At 39.0% G+C, this 21,922-nt stretch overlaps 1 protein-coding gene across 1 annotated transcript in view; it reads left to right on the top strand.

The window, feature by feature from the left end:
* rybpb (RING1 and YY1 binding protein b) overlaps nucleotides 1-20,395 on the top strand; it is a 31,790-nt gene extending 11,395 nt beyond the window's left edge. Inside the window, exons 3-5 of the mRNA XM_067460217.1 lie at nucleotides 13,132-13,398; nucleotides 13,477-13,572; nucleotides 17,202-20,395. Coding sequence (XP_067316318.1) covers nucleotides 13,132-13,398; nucleotides 13,477-13,572; nucleotides 17,202-17,451 — 613 coding nt within the window. The 3' untranslated portion in view covers nucleotides 17,452-20,395. The remainder of the gene's footprint in view (nucleotides 1-13,131; nucleotides 13,399-13,476; nucleotides 13,573-17,201) is intronic.
* The last annotated feature ends 1,527 nt before the right edge of the window (nucleotides 20,396-21,922 follow it).

Here is a 21,922-nt window from a genome sequence, read left to right as displayed (position 1 = left end):
TTGTTGCTAAGTTTTTCTTTGAGAAAAGAGCAAAGAACGGAACTGAAGACATTCTTGAGAAAGGAACAAGTGTTCTGAGTTTTGCCGACCAGATACAGCAAAAGTTTAACCTAATTAGAGCCGCTTCACCTTCTTCGTTGCTCTGGTTGGTTGTAGCGCTATCCTATTGCATGCAGATTTTTGAAAGACAACAGTTTATCCCACCCCTCGATTGAGCCCTGCCAATGGTGAGTTCCCAGACTTGACACCTTGATGTGGGTCTGGCTTGCCAGGCTAGTTTCTTCCAGTTTATTAGTCAAACTGTAAATGGAAGGACTTGTCAAAGGCATGCAGTATTGTGTACAGCAGATTTTGTCAAATGCAGGTTGTCCGGATACTCCATGCATAAAGAAAATCCACAGACAGTATACATACTCTATACAACAAAAATGGACATTAGTTAGAGGCAGGCAATATTTCACTTAATGCAAATGAAAATAAGGTTCTGAGGGTAAGAGATACAAGTCCGTTTAGCCGTTTGTCTTGTATAATTTACACAGCACGTTTTTTTGTATTTATTAACAGGAGCTGTTTTGAAGAAACACTCAGTATTTTGTAAGCTGAATGATAGACACCGTACAACATTCCATCCCTCACAGCATCGTGTTCATTCAAGTGAAATTAAATGTGGCATATGCCCTGACCAATCCATAGTAAAAGTAGTATGACATTTCAAAACGCATTCCCTTAACCACGATGACTTCTCTCATCCAACTCCACTCAAGTTTCCCATAACTTGGGAGCCAATGTCTCTTTCGCTAATGTGAGTTTGGTCAGTGTCCATCTCAAACGGTATCCGATTCCTCTCTTCCCACTGGATAGGTGCCACCTGTGTTCATACACAAGGCCTGGTCAACAGGATGAGTTGGTCATGTGTCTATCAGTAAATAATGCTTTGTGTGGTTTTTGTTGTGCTCAGGGAGTGTTGACAGCAGTCCTGACATGCCAGTGAGCTCTCATGGCTGAGTTACAGCTGGCACTGATTCATGGCTCAACCACTCAGCCTGTTTCTGTCTCTCTGAACTGCCCCTGATACAAATCTCCCCGCGTGGCAGGAGATCCACCGAGGGAAGGTTAATCAAATCAATCACATGCCTGTCTGCCGCTAGACTCCCGGGCTAACCTCAGGTTGAAAGGGATTTCTGGATCCCCCTCAGGAGGTAAACTAAGCCAAGTACCTGTTAAGTCGAGGATTGTGCACTTTTGACAAAACCCCAGTCTGGATTAGAGCAAATTCCCCAGTGCTAAATGTACTATAGAAATCTGGGAAACTTCTGGCTTCCCAGTTCGTTATAACAACGACGGTCAAAAAGCATGGACAAAAGTCACTCTTTGTAAACTTTGTTAGATGAGAATGACATATTGCCTAGAGCAAACGACTAACATTACCAGCAATTTATGCCTTGATCACCCAGGTGTTAATTGTACGCAAGTGCAGGCGAGACTGAAACCGCACACATTTCCTTCTGTCTTTAAACAGGCACTCAGTGCTAATTCAGACAGACACAAAACAATAACAAAAGCCCTGGGTAGAGCTTGACAAGGAGGCCAGCGTGAAAAGCGCTCAGGACAGTTGATGGAACTGTCACTGTCTCAAATGACCACATAAGTGTATCATTTGCGTGTGTTTAAGCCTTTCCAGTATAAACAAGCGCAAGAGAACTTGTGCATGTTTTTTGTGACATTTTCTGTGAATTTTCTGCACATCTGAAGCATGCACATGGAGAGCCGTGTCTCTGCATGCACATTCCAAATTAAAGGTCCCGTTCTTCGCGATTCCATCTTTCAAACTTTAGTTAGTGTGTAATGTTGCTGTTGGAGCATAAATAATACCTGTAAAATTATAAAGCTCAAAGTTCAATGCCAAGCGAGATATTTTATTTAACTGAAGTTCCCTTTCAAAGCCTACAGCGAACGGCCGGTTTGGACTACAGCAGGAAGTGCAGGGATGTAATGATGTCACTAGAACCGTTTGTTGACTAATCCTCCGCCCACAAGAACACGCAAAATAGGGGGCGTGGTCTTGTTGCGCTCACGTGGAGAAGAGCGAGCATTCAGCGCTTGCATCTCCCCGTTATGGTAAGAGGCGGGACCTTTCCGGGCAAAGTGCGCTAAGCTGCTGTCCAATCACAACACGGGAAGTGCTGGCCCATTCAGAACTCATTACGTATTTCTGAAGGAGGGACTTCATAGAACAAGGAAATCATCAGGCCGTTTTTAGGACCGAGGAAACAGCGCTGTACAGATAAGTCAATTGTGTGAAAAATACTGTGTTTTTTTTTACACACAAAACATGAACTCATGTTATATTGCACACTGTAAACTAGGGATGTCAATTTTCACAAATTCCCATGATCGATCGTCGTTTAAATTAACGATCAATTAATCGTTAACCATAATACTGAAATATGCGTCTACAGCAGTGGCTTATAGCCGACAGCATGATAGTAGGCCTAAGTGCAATGCTGCTCAAAACGCCATGTTCTTCACCAAATGAATGAGAAGGATTTTTATCTAAACAAAGGGCTATGGGATTGTAAAATTAGTCGATGTTATTTATAATTTAATTAAATTAGGCTACTTATTTAATAACCAAATATAACATGTAATACAACACGAACGCCGCCTCAGATCTATTATTCAGAATTTGTGGACGCACTTGCAAGAGCAACGTGCTGAAACGTCACCTAAACCCAGTTAATTCAAAAGGATTTATTAAAATATTGTTTTCATTAATGTTATGTAATGTGACAGTCCCAATCATAGTTATTATTAGTCGTGCGTTGCTGTTTGAACTGCGCGAGCTGAAGCGGATGCGCTGAATCAACACTGGTTACACTGAAACTTTGCTAGCACGTTATTTAACTCAACAAAAAGCTTCCTATATGAGATTAATCAGATTTATATAAAGTTAACAAAATATTGCAAATTAGCCTATATATCTTCACAAAATGATGCGAATGGACAAGTGAACTTGAATTGAGTTGCTGATATTCATCTTCAGAATGGGAGACGCGTGGTGTTCACGCGCTCTAGGAACAACGCTCTGAACACGGCACCTAAACCCAATGACTTTACAACCATTTATTAAAATAGTGTTCTCATTTCTGTTATATAATATGATCGTCCCAATCATCGTTATTATGCATTGCTCTGTATGCGCTAGAGCCGAAACACTGAATGAAAACCGGTAGCCATCACTGACTGAAGCCATTTGTTAGTGCGTTTTATTTCGCTTGAAAGAAACGCATCCTATATGATTGATCACATATATAACGTCACAAAATAAATGTAATATTACAAATTACTTAAGCACAATCTGATGCGAATGCACAAGTGAACTAAGTTACATGCGCGAGTCAGAATGCGTAACTCATGTTGTGCATGCGCTCTTCCTGGATCAACGCAATGAAACACACGTCAAATAAACCCAAATAATTAACAATCACAATGTTTTATTAGGCTACAATAGTGTTCTCATTAATGTGGTGTAATATGAAAGTCCCAATCATAGTCATTATTAGTGCTGTTGGAGCTGCACGCTGAAGCTGATCACAGCCACGCTTTTACTACCGCTCACCTCTAACGTTAATTATTAACCAAATGCATCCTTATGAGATAAATCAGCTAAAGATAGGCCTGCACAAAATAAACACAATATTACAACTTACATTTGCACAAAACAAAAGGCTGCGAATGCACATGCAAACTTGCAGTCATGATGAAGGTGTAACTCCAGCTGTAAAATGGTTCCAAATAGAACTCGGGCACGCTCGCATCATTTTTCCTCCCGTTTCCTCACGCACGCGCATGACCCTGCTTAATCGATGATCGATAAGTCTTATCGATCAAATGTCTTATCGACAATTAATCGATCATCGATTAATCGTTGACATCCCTACTGTAAACATAATCAAAGCTTTGAAAACAAGCAAAGAATGGGACCTTTAAATTCTCTTTCACATCTTATTGCACTTGAATGGACAAATTCAAACAAATTTGTTGACTCTTGGTGAGGTTTTTTTTTTTTTGTTAGGTATAACTAAGTAAATAAATTATTATAAACCAAAGTAAAAAAAAATAAGTCATAGTCTGCAATGAATATGTTGCATTTATAGCATGACTAACTGTATATTTTCACTTTTAAAATGGTTTGCTTTCCCTCAGTTTTTCTGCAGTGTGTTAGTTCCTGATCTTTGTTTTCTCTTCCCCTGACCAGCACAGACCTGATGCATACTCACATATATTCCCACATGCTCTAAAAGATGTTCTCCAGTATCTTTGCCAGCGGGCGCTTAAGCTCATCTAGATTCCTTGCAGAGGTTGTATTGATTGGGGTAGTGCTGGCCTCTTGAACACGATTCCCCATTATGAGGGATTGATTGGTTTCTCATTGGCTGGTCTCTGCAAAAAAGGCATTTGTATCCCATCAGTTATACGGAGTGAAAGAACCATCGCTATCTAAGGACCACAGGTTTTCATCAAACCACCAGTAGACAGCTGTTAGTTTTATCTGGGGTTATCTATTGGTTTTGAGTTGAAGGGCATCAACAGGACCAATAGGTCTTGGGATCACTAGAGCTTCTTCTATCAGTACTTCCATTGCATTCTGCCTCGTTTATTATTATCTTACACTCCTAACCAGGCACAACATGACACGATCCCAGTGTTGCAAAAAATGTTGTGCAGCACAACAGTCATACCCAGACAGTGCAATCTCTGGATGTGTCAGGCATGCTTTCTTGCAGTCATAAACGTCCTCTACATACACAATGATTCAGACTTGTTTTCGTGTGTCGCTTCATTCCGAAATCTGATAAATGTCCTTGCATTCTCAGGCTTATTTTCTGTGGTTACCGTTATAATAAGAACACCTGTTAAGCGATGCATTGGCCAAGCCTTCATGTTTGTGCATTTTACGTAGAGTATGTGTCTGGCCTTAATCTTTCATTTATGAGTTTTAAGAATCTAACCGCCATCTAAACATTCCCAACTGCGACTGATCTGAAATATTGAGGTGAAGAGGACTCCCCAGTCTAAATGTTTAGACAAAGCAAAAAACACTTGTGGGCTTCAGCTCTTCCCCCATGATCAGTTGAAATCCTCTGTTACCCCCAGCTGCTGCCAGATGTTGGCCATTATGCTTGAGGAACGTGAGTTGGCTCAGGCTGCATGGCGCTCTGCCTCAGATCTCAGACACAGCCCCTCGGCTTTTAATTAACTCAACACCACGCCGAGGAGAGAGAGCCTCCAGCGCGCAGTCGCTGCCTGTGTTTCCACCGTATCAGAATGTGTGTGCGCACAGAAGCGAAAAGGTTTCTTACCTACATAGATGCTATGCTTCATTAGTGGAAGAAAAAGAAAAATGTTGGGGCTCGCCGATATGACCTAAAATCAAAATCTTGATTAATTGAACATTTTACCTTGATTACAATTAAGTTTTTTTGTTTTGTTGTGGTTTTTTTTCAAAGAATTGTACTGTAAATGTGCTCAACTATTAAAGGTGGGATATTTTTCTAATGAAAGAGTGGATTTCTTATCTTTGTGATTTTAAAATAATTAAAAAAAGAAAGCAACTTCGATGTTGGCTTGAACCGGGACTCGAACTCCGGTCACCTTGTGCAGAGCTACGGCAAATGGCATGGCACTGCCCACAGTTATTTAGTCTATGGATCATCATATTTTATATATTTTGGCCGTGCCTCTGGAACACTTGTTGCTAAGTTTTTCTTTGAGAAAAAAACAAAGAACGGAACTGAAGACATTCTTGAGAAAGGAACAAGTGTTCTGAGTTTTGCCAACCAGATACGGCAAAAGTTTAACCTAATTAGAGCCGCTTCACCTTCTTCGTTGCTCTGGTTGGTTGTAGCGCTATCCTATTGCATGCAGATTTTTGAAAGACAACAGTTTATCCCACCCCTTGATTGAGCCCTGCCAATGGTGAGTTCCCAGACTTGACATATTGATGTGGGTCTGGCTTGCCAGGCTAGTTTCTTCCAGTTTATTAGTCAAACTGTAAATGGAAGGACTTGTCAAAGGCATGCAGTATTGTGTACAGCAGATTTTGTCAAATGTAGATTGTCCGGATACTCCATGCATAAAGAAAATGCACAGACAGTATGCATACTCTATACAACAGAAATGGACATTAGTTAGAGGCAGGCAATATTTCACTTAATGCAAATGAAAATAAGGTTCTGAGGGTAAGAGATACAAGTCCGTTCAGTCGTTTGTCTTGTATAATTTACACAGCACTTTTTTTTGTATTTATTAACAGGAGATGTTTTGAAGAGACACTCAGTATTTTGTCAACTGAATGATAGACACCGTACAACAGTCCATCCCTCACAGCGTTGTGTTCATTCAAGTGAAATTAAATGTGGCATATGCCCTGACCAATCCATAGTAAAAGTAGTATGACATTTCAAATAGGGCTGGGCGATATGGCCCAAAAAAATTATCACGATATAATTTAGCATATCAGTCGATATCGATAAATATCACGATAAATGTAAAATGTTTATTTCTTTAACGTTTAAAGGCATATTTTTGCTCCTGAGTGAAATATGTAGAAAACAAACAGTTAGCTGTGGTTTTAAACTATCCTTTATTGCCAAAACATGACAAACACTTCCCAAACAAGTGAACAATTTATTTAAACTGAGGTAGATTTATTTATTAAAATCTTAATTGTGGTCAGCATTATTTTACTCAACACTTTATATCAATAATATATCATTATACAGGGCTTGAAATTAAGCATGTTCATGTGCTTGTCCTTCGAACAAGTAAATCCTTCAAGCTTGTCCAAGTAAAAAATTAGCTTGTCCGGAAAAGTGTGTGTGTGTGTTTGTGTGTTGTAAATATAATTTATTCTGAAGCAATATTCTCACCAGTGTTCAATCAGCTTTGACATATTTAAATCTGCATATTTGTGGTTTTTATTTTTATTGAATCATTTGAAATTTGTGATATTTTCACCTTTTATAAAGGGCATTTTCCCTTAATCTTATTAAATATGGGCTAAGCTTCATGTTTCATTTTATATTTGTAATTTTGATCAATACATTTAATTAAAATAAAACACTATAAGGGCTGTTACCAATCAAATTAAATAATTTACACTGAAAAATTACAACAGCATTAAATAATGTTTTGAGATTTGTAGTTTTGAATAGACAAATAAGACATGTTGGAAAGTATGTTTAAAGATCAAATTAAACCACCAGTAGGTGGCAGCAGGTGGCCGTCTTAATGAGCGAGTCATTGAGTCGTTCATTCAAACGATTCATTCAAACAATGAATCGTTCATTTACACACGTTGTTGTGAGACGCATTGCGGTTCTGCTGTGAACGATTTTCGCTGCTGAAATAGAACAAAAACGCTCAATATTGCATTATATATATTTACTTGTGTAAGTAAAACACTAAAAACGCAAACGGTCAAAAAAAAAAAAAGAAGCGTTTTAAGAAACATTTTGAGGCCCCTTCTCTTGCCTCACAGTGGATTGGTCCACCGTGCATCTCACCGACACACACACACAAACACACCTCACCGACAGTGGGCTGGTCGGGAGAGAGAAAAGTTCAGTATTTGTGGATCTCCAGTAAGGGCTGTCTAGTCTATTTTATTAATTTTAAACACCAGATGACATTATTTCTCTTTTGATACAGGCGATGCGGAGTCATTAATAAATCACCAAAGACAAACAATTATGATAGCGATGTACAAGTCCGATGTTTAGTGATTATAGTTTGGTAACGTTAGCCTGTTGTAAATAAGTCACCCATGCTGCGTCCCAATTCGCCTACTTATACTACGTCCTAAAAGTATGTACTCTTTTTGTGTAGAAAAAGTATATACTTTTGAGTGTGTAGCAGAAAAGTATGCAAGCTTCGGGACATACTACTTCGCCATCTTTAACGGACTCTGTCGCTTAGTTACGTGCACCCCGTCACCGTTTATCTGCCCTGTCAATCATCGTCAGATTCGTCACAGTTCAAATCCTTCACATTCAGTTTAATCTCCTACCGTATCGGAGAGAAATGTAGCCGCTCGTTGATCTGCTTTGTGGGTCTTTAATGCAGAGACTCTCCTCATGTATTTACAGTTTAAATATAATGATGCATTTAAAAGTTAATGGCCAAACGTGTCATTTCAAAAGTTCTCAATGCTGTCCAGGTGAAATATAATGTGGACAACACTGAATAAATATATTTTTGTCAGGTTAAATATTGATAGTTGGTAACTCAAACCCCTTTATCTAAACTTCTCTACTTAACCGTCGAACTCGCACATCCGTCATGTTTGTAGTTTTTTTAACGCTTTTTATCCGCGTTTGTAGTTCTAATCGAATCCTCGTCCAACTCGCAATGGGTTGTGGGCAATATCAGCCGTTAGAGTGCCCATCGATCCATACTGTGAATTCGGACCGGAAATAGTAAACCATCCGGGAATCTTTGGAATACTCTTTTCTACATACTACGATTTGGGACATACTAATTCTATTTTCGAATACTATTTAGGATGGATAGTATGCGAATTGGGACGCAGGGCCACTACAGCTAACAAGGTAATAAGCCGGTGTGTGAATGTAGTTAATGTAGATTCACCGCTGTGTTGGGCTGCATGTTATATGGAAGGACTTTGAAGTCCATACTTTGAAGAAACACGATAATTTAATAATTAAATTCCGTGTGGTGAACGTGAACCTATGATAAGCAGTCCATGCACGTCGCTCTGTTTTATGTCGGATGGGATCGCTAAAATATCTCCAAACCACTGAAGTTGAGCGAACTAACTTGTCAACGATATCTGTGTCCTCCGAGCTGGCCGTGAGCGCTGCATTTTCTTCACTATTGCTCATTTTTATCGCTCCACTTATCTCCGATCCTCCAAGCCTGTCAGCCACAGACTGTAAACATTACCGCGTGCAGCAAGCAGACGCCCGGTCTGCAATACGCATGCGCAGCATTACGCATAGCGCGTAAGCATTATATCGAGAATTTATCGACCTGTTGTTATCGTTTTATCGAGGAAAATTATATCGTGATAATTATCGTTATCGTTTTATCGCCCAGCCCTAATTTCAAAACGCATTCCCTTAACCACGATGACTTCTCTCTTTCAACTCCACTCATTTAGTCTATGGGTCATCACATTTCTTACAGATTTCTGCTTGTTATAAACCTGACACAGATAAATTTGCACAGAGTACAGTTATTTGAAAGCATAAAAGAGCAGGCAATTGCATGTATGAATTAGTCAAACTGCCTCTATTAGGCCATGTGTCCACCCAAAGCGTTTTTAGCCAGCTGAAAAACACCTTGCTGTGAAGCTCTTGAGTGTTTTGATATTGCAGGGGAATTTTTTTTTTTTTTTTTTTTTTTGACACTTTGCTTGCTTGCTATGATATGGAATATCCGTAGAAGTGTTAATAGTATCTAATTTCACAGATTTTTTGAATCTGTGTCTTGTGAATCCTGGGTCTTGTTTTAAATTATTAACCTGTAAGTTGAATTTGTGCAAGAAAAATGTGGCATTTGGTCAGTGTTGTGTTTGTCCCACCACTTCTCCACTGTGATTAGACACCCTTGGTGAAAAGTGGCAGTGATGAGTGCAGTTTTACTCAAACTGGAACATTCTTCATCTCTTGGTGACTGGTAAAAATATGGAGTGTGCACGAATAGTCAAATATTCTAATATTCGATCTGTAATTTTAATATTTGAAAACTAAATATACTATTCAAATTTTACTGCGTTGATTTGCTGGCCGTGAATCCATGATAAATCCCTCTAAATCTGTTATAAATAAATCCACTTTGGGCTTCTGAGCTGGTTAATTAGTTGATTGTATTGTATCACTTAATGTTGTTGTCTGCCTTGCTATGTTTGGAATTAATTAGATGATCCGACAAAATGGCGTTACTTTTGATAAAATTAATTAATGAAACCAAGTTATCATAATATCACCACAACAACGAGAATCACATCAAATCCAAACACCAGGCGAATAAGGAAAGGCAGCACGGCATACACAAGTTCAGGTAAGCGCATCTGTAACCAGAGTGAGGGCGAGAACTTCTAATCAGTGTTGTGAGTAACGCATTACAAAAGTAATACATTACAGTAACTTATTACTTTTTGATGTAACGCAGTAGAGTAAGGCATTGATTTTAGCCTCTGTGCTCGCGCTGTCCAGTGGAAAAGTTGCTAAAGAAGGTTTAAGGCTCTGTCGTTTAAAAGAATAGCACAACGGCGAGCGTGTCGAAGAACGGACGAGAGACGAGGCACGCGCTGCTGAGCCAAACTAAACACTTGGGTGAACATGACAGAATAAGACTTTTTATAGTCTTAAAGTTTTTATAGTATTAAAGTAATTGAGTTCATTTAGAGAACAGGCCGTTCAAATAAAAACTGAAGTTGCCTGCTATATGAGCCGAACGAGCGTCGCAGCAGGATTCAGATCTTGAGCTGACAGATGATCGCGGAAGATTTTGTTTCAAAGTGAAATGTAAAAGCGCCTAATAAAGGAAGTGTGTCATTGTGTTGTGTTTTTCATTAAGAATAATAGGCTAATTTAAACCGAAACTAAAATCTGCTTGGCCGCACAGAGCGTGCATTTACTGACGAGCTGTCATTTATGGTGTGCGCGCACTGGCGCGTTTTCAGTTCATATGGAAGCATAACTTTCATAGGAATTCATTGAAAGCCCTCGCTTTGCATCCGAGTGCAAATGCAGTGCGCATGTTCCTTTCAGTTAGATAGAATTAGCGAATTAAAAACCCAGATACCGTTATTACAGATGAGGTCACACTTTGATTAACCGGTGGGAAAATGTCACCATCACATCCCTACTGTACATTCGCGAGATGGATGCGCATTGCTTAGAGTTTATCACAGATAAGGACAAGAGTGTAGGCTAATAGTCAAATGTAAATGCAGTCAAATGCAAATGCAGTCAAATTTCAGAATGTTACGAGCTACGTTTTCTCACCCGAGAATATCATCATCCAATAATAATATTGTTTCTCTCAACATGAAAATGTGAAAATTTAAACACCACAACCATATACTTACTCATGTGTGTATATGTACCGTACATTCTGTATGATAACTGGCACACTGTGCTTTATTAGTGTTTCTTGAGCTTATAATGCTTTTGTTCTTTAGGCATTTTTATTAATTTTTTTACACATACTGTTTAATGTGTTTAATGTTTAATTTTTGATTGGCAGAGAAGTTTCCCCTGTCCCGAATACATGCGCATATAACATGCTGTATATAGGTAGTTTACATGATAAAAGTAACCTTAAAGTTAAGAAGAAAAAAAAATTGTTTTAATAATTTAAATGGGCCTTTGACATTTGGGCAAAAACTTCTGGCAGTGATGTGTTTTTATGCATTTTATTTCTTTTTTTTCACAGTGCTGAATGTCATATGGTGATAGTGCAACACGTCACTACATGATTTCATGGTGAAATTTGTTATTTTTCATTTTAATCAGGTCAATTTTGATCAATAACTCAATAACAATAATAGACTTGTGCCGAAACAATCTTGGCACTGCCGCTTTTGCTCCTGCGACGCGCTGCCTCTGCATGCGGTGTGAATGCTCTAATCATGCGCTGAAAAAAACATGCGCTGCTTACGCACTGCTAACACGTGTAGTGTGAAACCGGCCTTAAAACGGGTTAAAAAATTAGAAATTTTTGTGGCAACACAAGCGAAAGTGATCTCGGTTTGAGGCTCATGCACTGTCTGTATGTGGGCATGTAGCAGTGCATAAGAACAGCGATTAACTTACCTGCACAATAAACTGTGTAAAACATGCAATTACCCCAGCAATAGTATCCAGATTGTATAAACAGAGGTAACTGCTCCTTTCTGTGTGTCTGCAAACTTCTAGCTACTGTCAGTCAGCGTTTGAGTCACGTGACTATATTATAGTACTCTTATATTTGGTACCTTATATTTGGAGCTGCATGGATATTCTGCTTTTGTGAATAATACATATTTTTTTAAATGACCATCATGTTTATGTAAACTTTTCCCCCTCTCTGCTACTTTATGTATACCCCAAGTTTTAATGGAGCTTGTCTGTTTCAGAGGACAGCCAGACTGAAAACCATTTTGTGAAGAATGGGGGCCAAACCTTCGCGCTAATCTGATTAGTCCCTCTGACAATGACATGCTGCAAATGTCCCACCCTATGATCCTCACAGTCATTTATTAAAGGAGTAGAGTAATGAGATTACACATTCAGCAGACCCACACAGCTGGCAATGGGCTGTCATCACATTCGGGCAAGAGTGAATGGGTTTTAGGTACTGAAATGCCTGTAGAGGCCATTACCTGGCTTGGTATGTCTTAATGTCTTCATCACAATCCACAGAATATGTGCTTTAAAATGGTTGTGTGTTAACACTGACTGAGGTGGATTACATGCTGGCATGCAATGAAGAGCAGACTCCATTGTTTCTAGTGAGTGCTGCTTAATATAGCTGTCCCTCGTATTTGAAATGAAACTTTTAATGAGCCCCTAACCACTGTTAGCAAATGTGGCAACATGTAACTTGTTGTGAATGCTTACTACATGAATGGTACCTCCAAGCCCTCTGGTAGTTTTTCAAAAACAAAAATGTATGTTGTTTGATCGTTAAAGTTGTCCGAACTTTTCTAAATTGTTGGTTGTTTAGTAATGAATTACCTTTTCTAGATTAATACATTTCTGGTCAAATGCTGTTAACAATTCTGTTTGCTCCATGCAAAACAGTCTCTTAGTTTTTTAATAGATATAAATAAAAATAAACAGGGAACTTTAAAAAAAGTCACCATAGATTTATGTTGTAAGTGTATCTCTGTAAATGCAATGGGTTTACCCCCCAAAACCTTAGGGACAAGACAAAGTTATTTTCTGTGGTAATCAAATGCAGAGATTTTGGAGCTTGTGTTAAACCAAGACCATTCATTTGAAAAGCTATAATACTTCAGGCTTTTGATATTGAACTTAGCCTACAGGCTCACTACATGAGTGAAGAGTTTATTGGTTTGTGCCACTCTAATGCTATCAACTCTTTTCGGCCCAACAGGAAACCCCGGATAAACTCCCAGCTGGTGGCACAGCAGGTGGCCCAGCAGTACGCCACCCCTCCTCCTCCAAAGAAAGAGAAGAAGGAAAAGCCCGAGAGGCCTGAGAAAGATCGGCCCGAGGGTGAGCGTCCCGACAAAATTCCAGCCGACAGCGAACACACGGACAAGGACAAAAGCGAGAAGGAGCAGCCTGACAAAGAAAAGAAGGACCGGGAAAAAGAAATTACCCCAGCCATCACCAAGAAACCCAACAGCAAAAAGAACAAGTCCGTTAGTCACCAATAATTTGATAAACGTCTGGTTTTCTTCATGGCATGTGTAACCAAAAGAGTTTCTCTTTACAGACCCAAGTCAGACAGCCATCAAAGTCCACCCAGTGAACGAAACAGCATTCAGTCCGGCAAATCCACAACCAAAATCAAGAACTCCCACATCTCCAGGTATCTCACCTTTTATCTTTGTACTTTTTCTTCTTTTTTTGGGAAGTAGAGACAGGATCATACAGCAGCAAAGCTTGCTTGCTTTCTTTCTTTCTTTCTTTCTTTCTTTCTTTCTTTCTTTCTTTCTTTCTTTCTTGCTTTCTTTCTTTCTTTCTTTCTTTCTTTCTTTCTTTCTTGCTTTCTTTCACATCACAAAATTAAGATAATTTATTTAATATTATATTTAAATTAAGAACCTTATTTTCTCCTATGCGGTTGTCGTAATAAACAGTGCAGAGCTTCATTACGTGTGCTGGTCAATCAGTGGCCAATACTGAGCCGCCATTCTGATGTAGAACCTGGAGGCTCTGCACTGTTTACTACATTAAATGCTTTTTTTTACTTTAACTATTCAGCAAAGAAAAAATAAGTACTTTTTCCATAAAAATAAAAAAAATGAAGCATCAAGTTCAGGTGCTGGTACCCAATGCCCTGCCCCTCAGCACTGTTCACATAGTCTAGAACAGTGTTTCCCAACCTTTTTTCAGTCATGGCACCCTTTGGAAATGTCGCCCTCGCATATTTTACGCTAGGGGGGTAAAGGTACAAATTGCTCACGGTTCGGTTTGTATCACAGTTTTAGCTTCACAGTTTCAGTACGGTTTGGTATTTGCTATGTTCAGGGAAAAAATAAAAAAAATAAGAACAAATAACTTAAATACAAGCAGCAGCACAAATTATTACTATTGAGCAAAGATACTAATAAAATAAACAATGGTTTTCAGGTAGGTCTAACATTAGTTTTCAGATACAGAAATTGAAACAAAGCAATCAAATCTAAAATAACTCCATATTTAACTCTTTAAATTAAAGATTTATCCTTATTAAACTTACAAAAACTATTCAATAAGGAGCAGTGAGTGATTGTCTTATCGTTTGTTTGACAATAAACACACAGCAGGAAAGGCTACTGCCCCTTTAAGACCTAATGCAAGGATATGCATCGTCTTTCTCGACTGTATAAAGTTCACTTAAGGCATATAGAGACTATGTCTGCTTGTATACTCATCAAGATGGACATGTTGACATTCATTTTGTGTGAGTTTGTCCGTTCAAGCGCAAGACTTGAAAGAGAACTCAATATTTGCGCACGCTTTCAGGTGAGTGAGTGCACAGAGACAGATCTTCTCATAGCGCGTGCAAGTTCTCATTCGCATCTTCTGGCGAATATATACCCGGGTGATGATGACAGTGAAAATGACTGGTCATACGGCAGCACTCCCATGCATTGAACACAGTTTACAAAGAGAGACCGTTTTGCCCACGTTTTTCTTCTATTATTGCTGTTGTAGTGTATCACTGAGGAGTCAGCACATGTATCCAGAAACATACATAAAGCATTATTTTCAAGTTACAACCCATATTAAAAATGCGATGCGTCATCAGATGTGAGATGAACTGCGGTGCAAGTGCGTGCCGGCACCTTTCACACGGCACCCTTGCAGGCATCAGACGGCACCCCAGTTAGGAAACGCTGGTCTAGAAAGGCAAAGACACTTCTATGAGCAATAGACACTGTCTCATAAACCTTAATACTGCTATCTAAAAGCCCAAATAATGGTAGTGTAATAATAATTGCAGTTGAAGATCTGGCTTGAGAATGTTGTAAGTCACTCTGACAGGGAACAAAGCTGGCAGTCGCTGTAGAAAGTCACTGTAGAAACTGCTCTGATTCACAAATGCCTCCTCTCCTCTCCCCCCTCTGTCTGCATCTGTGCCTTTCTCTCTGAATGAGCGAGTCGTGGGCTGATCTCAAATGAGCAGCACAGTTTTACTCCCACACACGCCCTGTTGGCTGCCGTCCCACCATTCTGTTTCTGTCTGCTTCTGCCAGCAGAGCTCATTGTGTCACATTGTCTTGGAGGCATACTAACAACTGAGGCTAATGCCAATCAATGAGATTTAGCTTTGTGCTTTTGCCATGCACACAACCCTGGAAATGTGTCTCCTGTTTTTTGAAAGATTTTGTATTGGGCTTTTTGTGTAAATGTCAGTTTTGGTGATTGTCTAACTTTTGAAATGACTGCTGTTCAGAGTTAATCTTGCTGATCTCTGTTCATCTTTTTCTACTTTGCTGGTTTCTGACAGAGCAAACAAATGTTGAGGAAATGTGAACCTGGCCTTATTTTTTCTCTCAACCATCCATTCACCTCAAATTTCTGCATTCTAGTGTTTAGGGATTGTTACTCCTAAACGTAAGCACTAATAAAAATGATTCCATGTTGTTTTTTAGAGAGAGTAACATTGTCTTTTGCAATAGAAGCTGTGTGGGTGGACTTTTTACTGTGACAAGTGTTTGCCCCTTCAACGTGGTTTGCATGAAACGACCATACCTTTTCTGCATTTAAATCAAAATCATGCAAATACTGCAAAAGTTGAAAAGCAGGAAAACTCATTGTTTGTTATATGGCATGGGCCCAGAGGGAATCTGTACTATACACTATACTGTCAAAGAGCACCGTCCTTCGGATGAGACGTTAAACCGAGTTCCTGACTCTCTGTGGTCATTAAAAATCCCAGGATGTTCTCTCGGAAAAAGAGTAGGTGTATAACCCCGGCATCCTGGCCAAATTTACCCATTGGCCTCTGTTCATCATGGCCTTCTAATCATCCCCTTCTTCTGATTGGCTTAATCCCTCGGGCTCCTCTCCACCAATCAGCTGGTGTGTGGTGGGCGCTCTGGCACAATATGGCTGCCGTTGCATCATCCAGGTGGATGCTGCACATTGGTGGTGGTTTAGGAGATTCCCCCCTTCAATGTAAAGTGCTTTTGAGGACCCAGAAAAGGCACTATATAAATGTATCAAATTAATTATATTATTACTTTTCTTCACTGATTTGAAATGTGTAAAATTATATTTCATTTATTCAAAATCTATTTTTTAAATATTTTGTTTAAAAATGTACACTTCCATTCAAAAGACATCTCTTTTGTATACTGGTATACATTTATTTACTCAAAAATACTGTAGAAACAGTACAATTTTGAAATATTTTTACCATTGAAAATATATGTTTTCTATTTTACTATTGTTTAAGATTGTATGTATCCCTGTAATGGCAAAGCTGAATTTTCAGCAGTCATTTCAGTCTTCAGTGTCATAAGATCCTTTTTTGAATTAGAAATCGTTCTAATATGATGATTTGTTGTTCAAGAAGCATTTCTTATCATTTTCATTTGTAAACAGTTGTGCTGCTTCATTTTTTTTTTCCGTGTAAACCATGAATCCTTTTTTTAGTCCCATGGGATTTTTGTGAGTCTATGGTGGGTGGACTTTGAGAATTCTCAAATCTAGTGCACTTTGAGAATTCAAAATGAAGTGCTCCGACCCATATTCACTGTGCAAATTGATCAAAGAAAAAAGTCTTGTGAACTTTAAAGGGAATTCTTATAGTTGTGATATTGTGTCTAAATTACACTACATAATAATAATTTAATAGTTCTATTTTACTGGCAAAAATATTTAAAACAATAGCAAACATGAACAATTATTTTTAAAATTTAAGCCATCACTATACATGTGCATGTTACTTCACTATCTTTGTGGCACTACCCTCCTGAATGTTTCGATCTCTCTCCACATCTGCAGGCCCAAGCTAAAGAACATTGACAGGAGCACAGCCCAGCAGCTGGCCATCACTGTGGGGAACGTCACAGTGATCATAACAGACTTTAAGGAGAAGACCCGCACCTCCTCCACCTCATCCTCGACAGTCACCTCCAGCGCCAGCTCTGAACAGCAGCACCAGAGCTCCGGCTCGGAGAGCATGGACAAGGGCTCATCCCGTGCTTCGACCCCAAAGGGAGACCTCTTGGTTGGGCACGACGAGTCATTCTGAGCGCCACGGACGCTGCCGAGACAGCGGGGATGTACTCCGCCTCCGTTTCCCCCTCACCTTTCCCTGAGCCGACTCATATTCATTTCCATCAAAGGGGGATGAATGGTCCTCGTAACCTCACACACTCGCATACATAAACATACATTTGTGTGAATGGTGCAAACTGGGCCATGGCTTTTGGGTTGTTGAGCAAACTGTACCTCTCCCTTTCTGGAGACATCCCACTCTTGTATGTATTGTTTTATATTTGTACGTGGATGTGCAGCTGAATCAACTTTTTTTGTTTTGTTTTAAAGAAAAAAAAGATGTATGTAAATGTCCACTGTGCGCAATAACCACCGACATTTTAACTATTCTGGACCATTATTGCTCTTATTTATTATGTTGCATCTTTCTACTTTTACTTGATTTTTTTGGGGTCAGTTTCACACTGCTAAAGTAGCTCTAGCCGACGGCTCCCCTTTTGTGTTGATTCCTGAGAAACTTCCCACAATGGTGCTAGATACACTGTGAAATGGTTTCAGTCCTCAGACTGACGTTCACACCATAGAAACAGATCCTCTACTCCTGAAAACAATGGAAATACGTGTGTCCTGGTGTCAGGCTGCATTCTTCTGTTGCTTTGGTTTGGGATTTTGATTTGAACCTTTGTGCACTGCGGGTCCCTAGATCTGGTTTCGTCAATGAACTAAACGGATGGTGCTTCGCATCCGCTTTGTTATGGAGAAGACAGCTGGGATTCAAAAACTGCAAAGAGATATTGCGAGCATGATGTGAGCTTTGGATTTGAACATTCGGAACCGAGTTTTCTTAATGCTCACTTGGCTTAACGTCTGGTTTTGCAAATGTATTTGAAACGTTTTATTTGACAGCTTTTGATGTCCTTCATGGTCTACATATGATGTATTGTAAAAACACTAAAAGGGTTTGACGTCTCAAAGGTCCATAGGCCTTTTTTTTGCGTTTTCTAGTTATTTTTGATGGAAAGAAACCGATTTTAATGTTAAGGCTTTTAATGTTAGGCCTTGTTTTATCCTGAAGACAAACTTGTGACTTTTTTCCCACCCATTATTTTCCAAAATGTACATGATAGCGGTGCTGTAGTCACTAAAACAGTCCCACCGCTAGAAATCAGAGCCATTCTAACATGAACTTCAAACTGTCACTGAATGTGTGGGAACTCTCACAAGCATTCACTACCAACAGTTTTTTTTACAATTTGTTTACTACAGTGTCACAAAATTGACACAAGTATGATTTCACTCAATATCACTGCTCCCTGTTGACTCAAAATACTCAAGATGTCTACCTGGCGGTTTCCCACAAATCTCAGAGTCAGCAAATCATCCCTTTGAACTGTATTAAACTTGTACAAAGTATGTGTATATGATATGAGTTTTATTTATTGAAGGACCAAAGGAATTTGATATTGATGACATGCTAGACAAATGAATAATTCAAAATGTAATTACCATATGTGTGATATATAACATTTTAATAAAGTCTAATATAATCCATTTCAAATGTGTAATTCTTGTCCTCTTGATATATGCAGAATATTTGTATACTTGTAAATTCATAGACATTCAAGTCCAATCTGTAAAGACAACACTGACTTCTGTCATTGTACTGCGTGTTAACTCTGCTATGGCATAGAACTCCCATCAAGCTGTTTTTCCCTCCTTGAATTGTTCTTTTAATCTTTTGTATGTTTTGAAATGAAGAGATAAATGGACATTTTGATGCTTTGAATGAGATACTGCTCCTGTTAACAACCTGAGTTTCGCTTCATTAGCAGAAGTAGGCAGACTAATAAGCATCTTGTATAAATGAAGGCTTTACTGGGTTGTTTTGAGAGGGTAAACGTGTGTGTCTTATGTATTTGTGATGTTAACCAACCAAACCGCTATTGATTGTTGGATACAAAGCATTTCAGTTGTATTGAGACTGATTTCCTTTTCTGACCCAATTAGATCAGTGCAATTCAAGATGGACACTTTTCTCAGAAGTATGCAAAGAAATAACCAGAATGGGAGATGTTTGACATCACAGATCACTGGGTGTCAATTATTCTGCATTGTTCAGATTATTGAGATTTTGCTACATTTTATCCCCTGCAAAGTTGTAAGAATTTGCAATGTATAGCCTAAGACAACATTTCGTAAAATGTATGAATATAGCCATTTTTTCACTTGCCTTATCCGCTGTCAGAAACGGTTACCTGAATTTTGTAAAATTGTAAAGAGAAAAAAACAAGCAATGAATTTTATCTTAATTTATTTAAATTTGAGGAGGAAAACGTGCTGAATTGAAATGGCTTGTTTATAACTCAAAATGGTGCAAAAGCCAACATAATAGGCTATGAATGACAATGGAGCTAAACGTTTGTTTGTTTTTCCTTTTTAAGCGCAAGCAGTTCTGTTCTTGTGTACGACCAGTAACCTTAATTTACTGTGTAAAGATGGTTACTTTTGTAGCTTTTTGTCATTCTTTTTTTTTTGTCAGAAACCCAAATATAGAATGCTTGTTTACATATGCTATAGCGTTAACCTTGTGAAATTTCAGTGTACCTGTATAGACCTGGCTCCTTTCATTTTGTGAATATCTTGTAAAAAAAAATGCTTTTACAGTTTGCTTTTGCATAATAACTTTTAAATTTGTTGGTAAAAATCTTTTTTTTTCTCTCCTTTTGTTTTTGCTAGTTGTTGTTGTTTTTGTACATTTTGTGTGGAGCTCATTATTTTAATTGTAAATGTACCTTTTACTTTTTTAAACTGATCACTGCTCCTTGTCTATAGCTGATACAATGCTAACATTCGACAGACTTCTGGCATGTGCACGACTTTGCTTTTGGAGGCTTCTTTATCATTTCCCTTGCTTCCAGTAGAAATGTCTATTGATGCAATTTGCTTGTGTTTTTTCCACGAATAAAATGTTCAATTTATCTAACGTGTTGTTTTAGTTCTTTTTCATTCAAATGAACTCCAACACACCCAAAGCTACTCTGAATAAAGTGACTCAAATGTGCAATTAGGCACTTGCAATTACTTTTTTAACCGACTGATCTGAAAGTTATTTTACAGCAGGACATGTCCATTTAATTTATCATATCTTCATGTTATATTTCTTTAAAATAAATGTCATTTGGTTGGATGTTTTATCTAACGCATTGACATTCAATGCAGCTGAACTGTCCGAATACTCTTGTTCGCTTTTGATGCAAATAATTTGGTATGCGGAATAAAAGCTTTCTCCTCGGCACATTGAGTGATGTGTGCTGCTCTGATAGTGAGTCCTGGCACCCTGAGGCATGCTGGGAGCTGTCTCGTCTGGGATGGAGATGTCAGAGTAGAGCTCTCACCCTTCATGTAAAGCACTGACACGAGACCCAGAGGAGACCAAGTCCTTTAGCCCTGCTGACAAATTCAGAGAAATCATTTTCTCTTCCTCTAGCTAAATGACTCGCATCAGTGTTCTATGATCCATTGAACTACGCGTAGGTATGGCAGTCAGGGTGAAAGTTACAAAATAATGCTAATAACTTGTATTGCCATTCATACGTACGTACAATAAAACAGTTAAAAGCAACAGGAGTTTGACATCCCTTTTTTCGTCATCATCCAGCGCAGAGAATGATTCCACTCGCTGGACACTTAACAGCCTACACACACTCACCTTAAGGATTATTAGGAACACCTGTTCAAGTTCTCATTCATGCAATTATCTAATAAACCAATCACATGGCAGTTGCTTCAATGCATTTAGGGGTGTGGTCCTGGTCAAGACAATCTCCTGAACTCCAAACTGTATGTCAGAATGGGAAAGAAAGGTGACTTAAGCAATTTTGATCGTGGCATGGTTGTTGGTGCCAGACGGGCCGGTCTGAGGATTTCACAATCTGCTCAGTTACTGGAATTTTCACGCACAACCATTTCTAGGGTTTACAAAGAAGAATGGTGTGAAAAGGGAAAAACATCCAGTATGTGGCAGTCCTATGGGCAACTTTGACTGAAATAACCACTCGTTACAACTGAGGTATGCAGCAAAGCATTTGTGAAGCCACAACACGCACAACCTTGAGGCGAATAGCTACAACAGCAGAAGACCCCACAGGGTAACACTCATCTCCACTACAAATAGGAAAAAGAGGCTACAAGCTCAGCAAAATTGGACAGTTGAAGACCGAAAAAATGTTGCCTGGTCTGATGAGTCTCGATTTCTGTTGAGACATTCAGATGGTAGAGTCCGAATTTGGCGTAAACAGAATGAGAACATGGATCCATCATGCCTTGTTACCACTGCAGTCTGGTGGTGGTGGTGTAATGGTGTGGGGGATGTTTTACTGGCACACTTGAGGCCCCTTAGCGCCAATTGGGTATCGTTTAAATGCCACGGCCTTCCTGAGCATTGTTTCTGACCATGTCCATCCCTTTATGACCACCATGTACCAATCCTCTGATGGCTACTTCCA

The sequence above is a fragment of the Pseudorasbora parva genome, chromosome 12 (genome assembly GCF_024679245.1).
Source record: "Pseudorasbora parva isolate DD20220531a chromosome 12, ASM2467924v1, whole genome shotgun sequence".
Taxonomy (NCBI): domain Eukaryota; kingdom Metazoa; phylum Chordata; class Actinopteri; order Cypriniformes; family Gobionidae; genus Pseudorasbora; species Pseudorasbora parva.
Note: the sequence above shows the minus strand (reverse complement) of the source record. Positions and strands in the feature narration are given on the sequence as shown.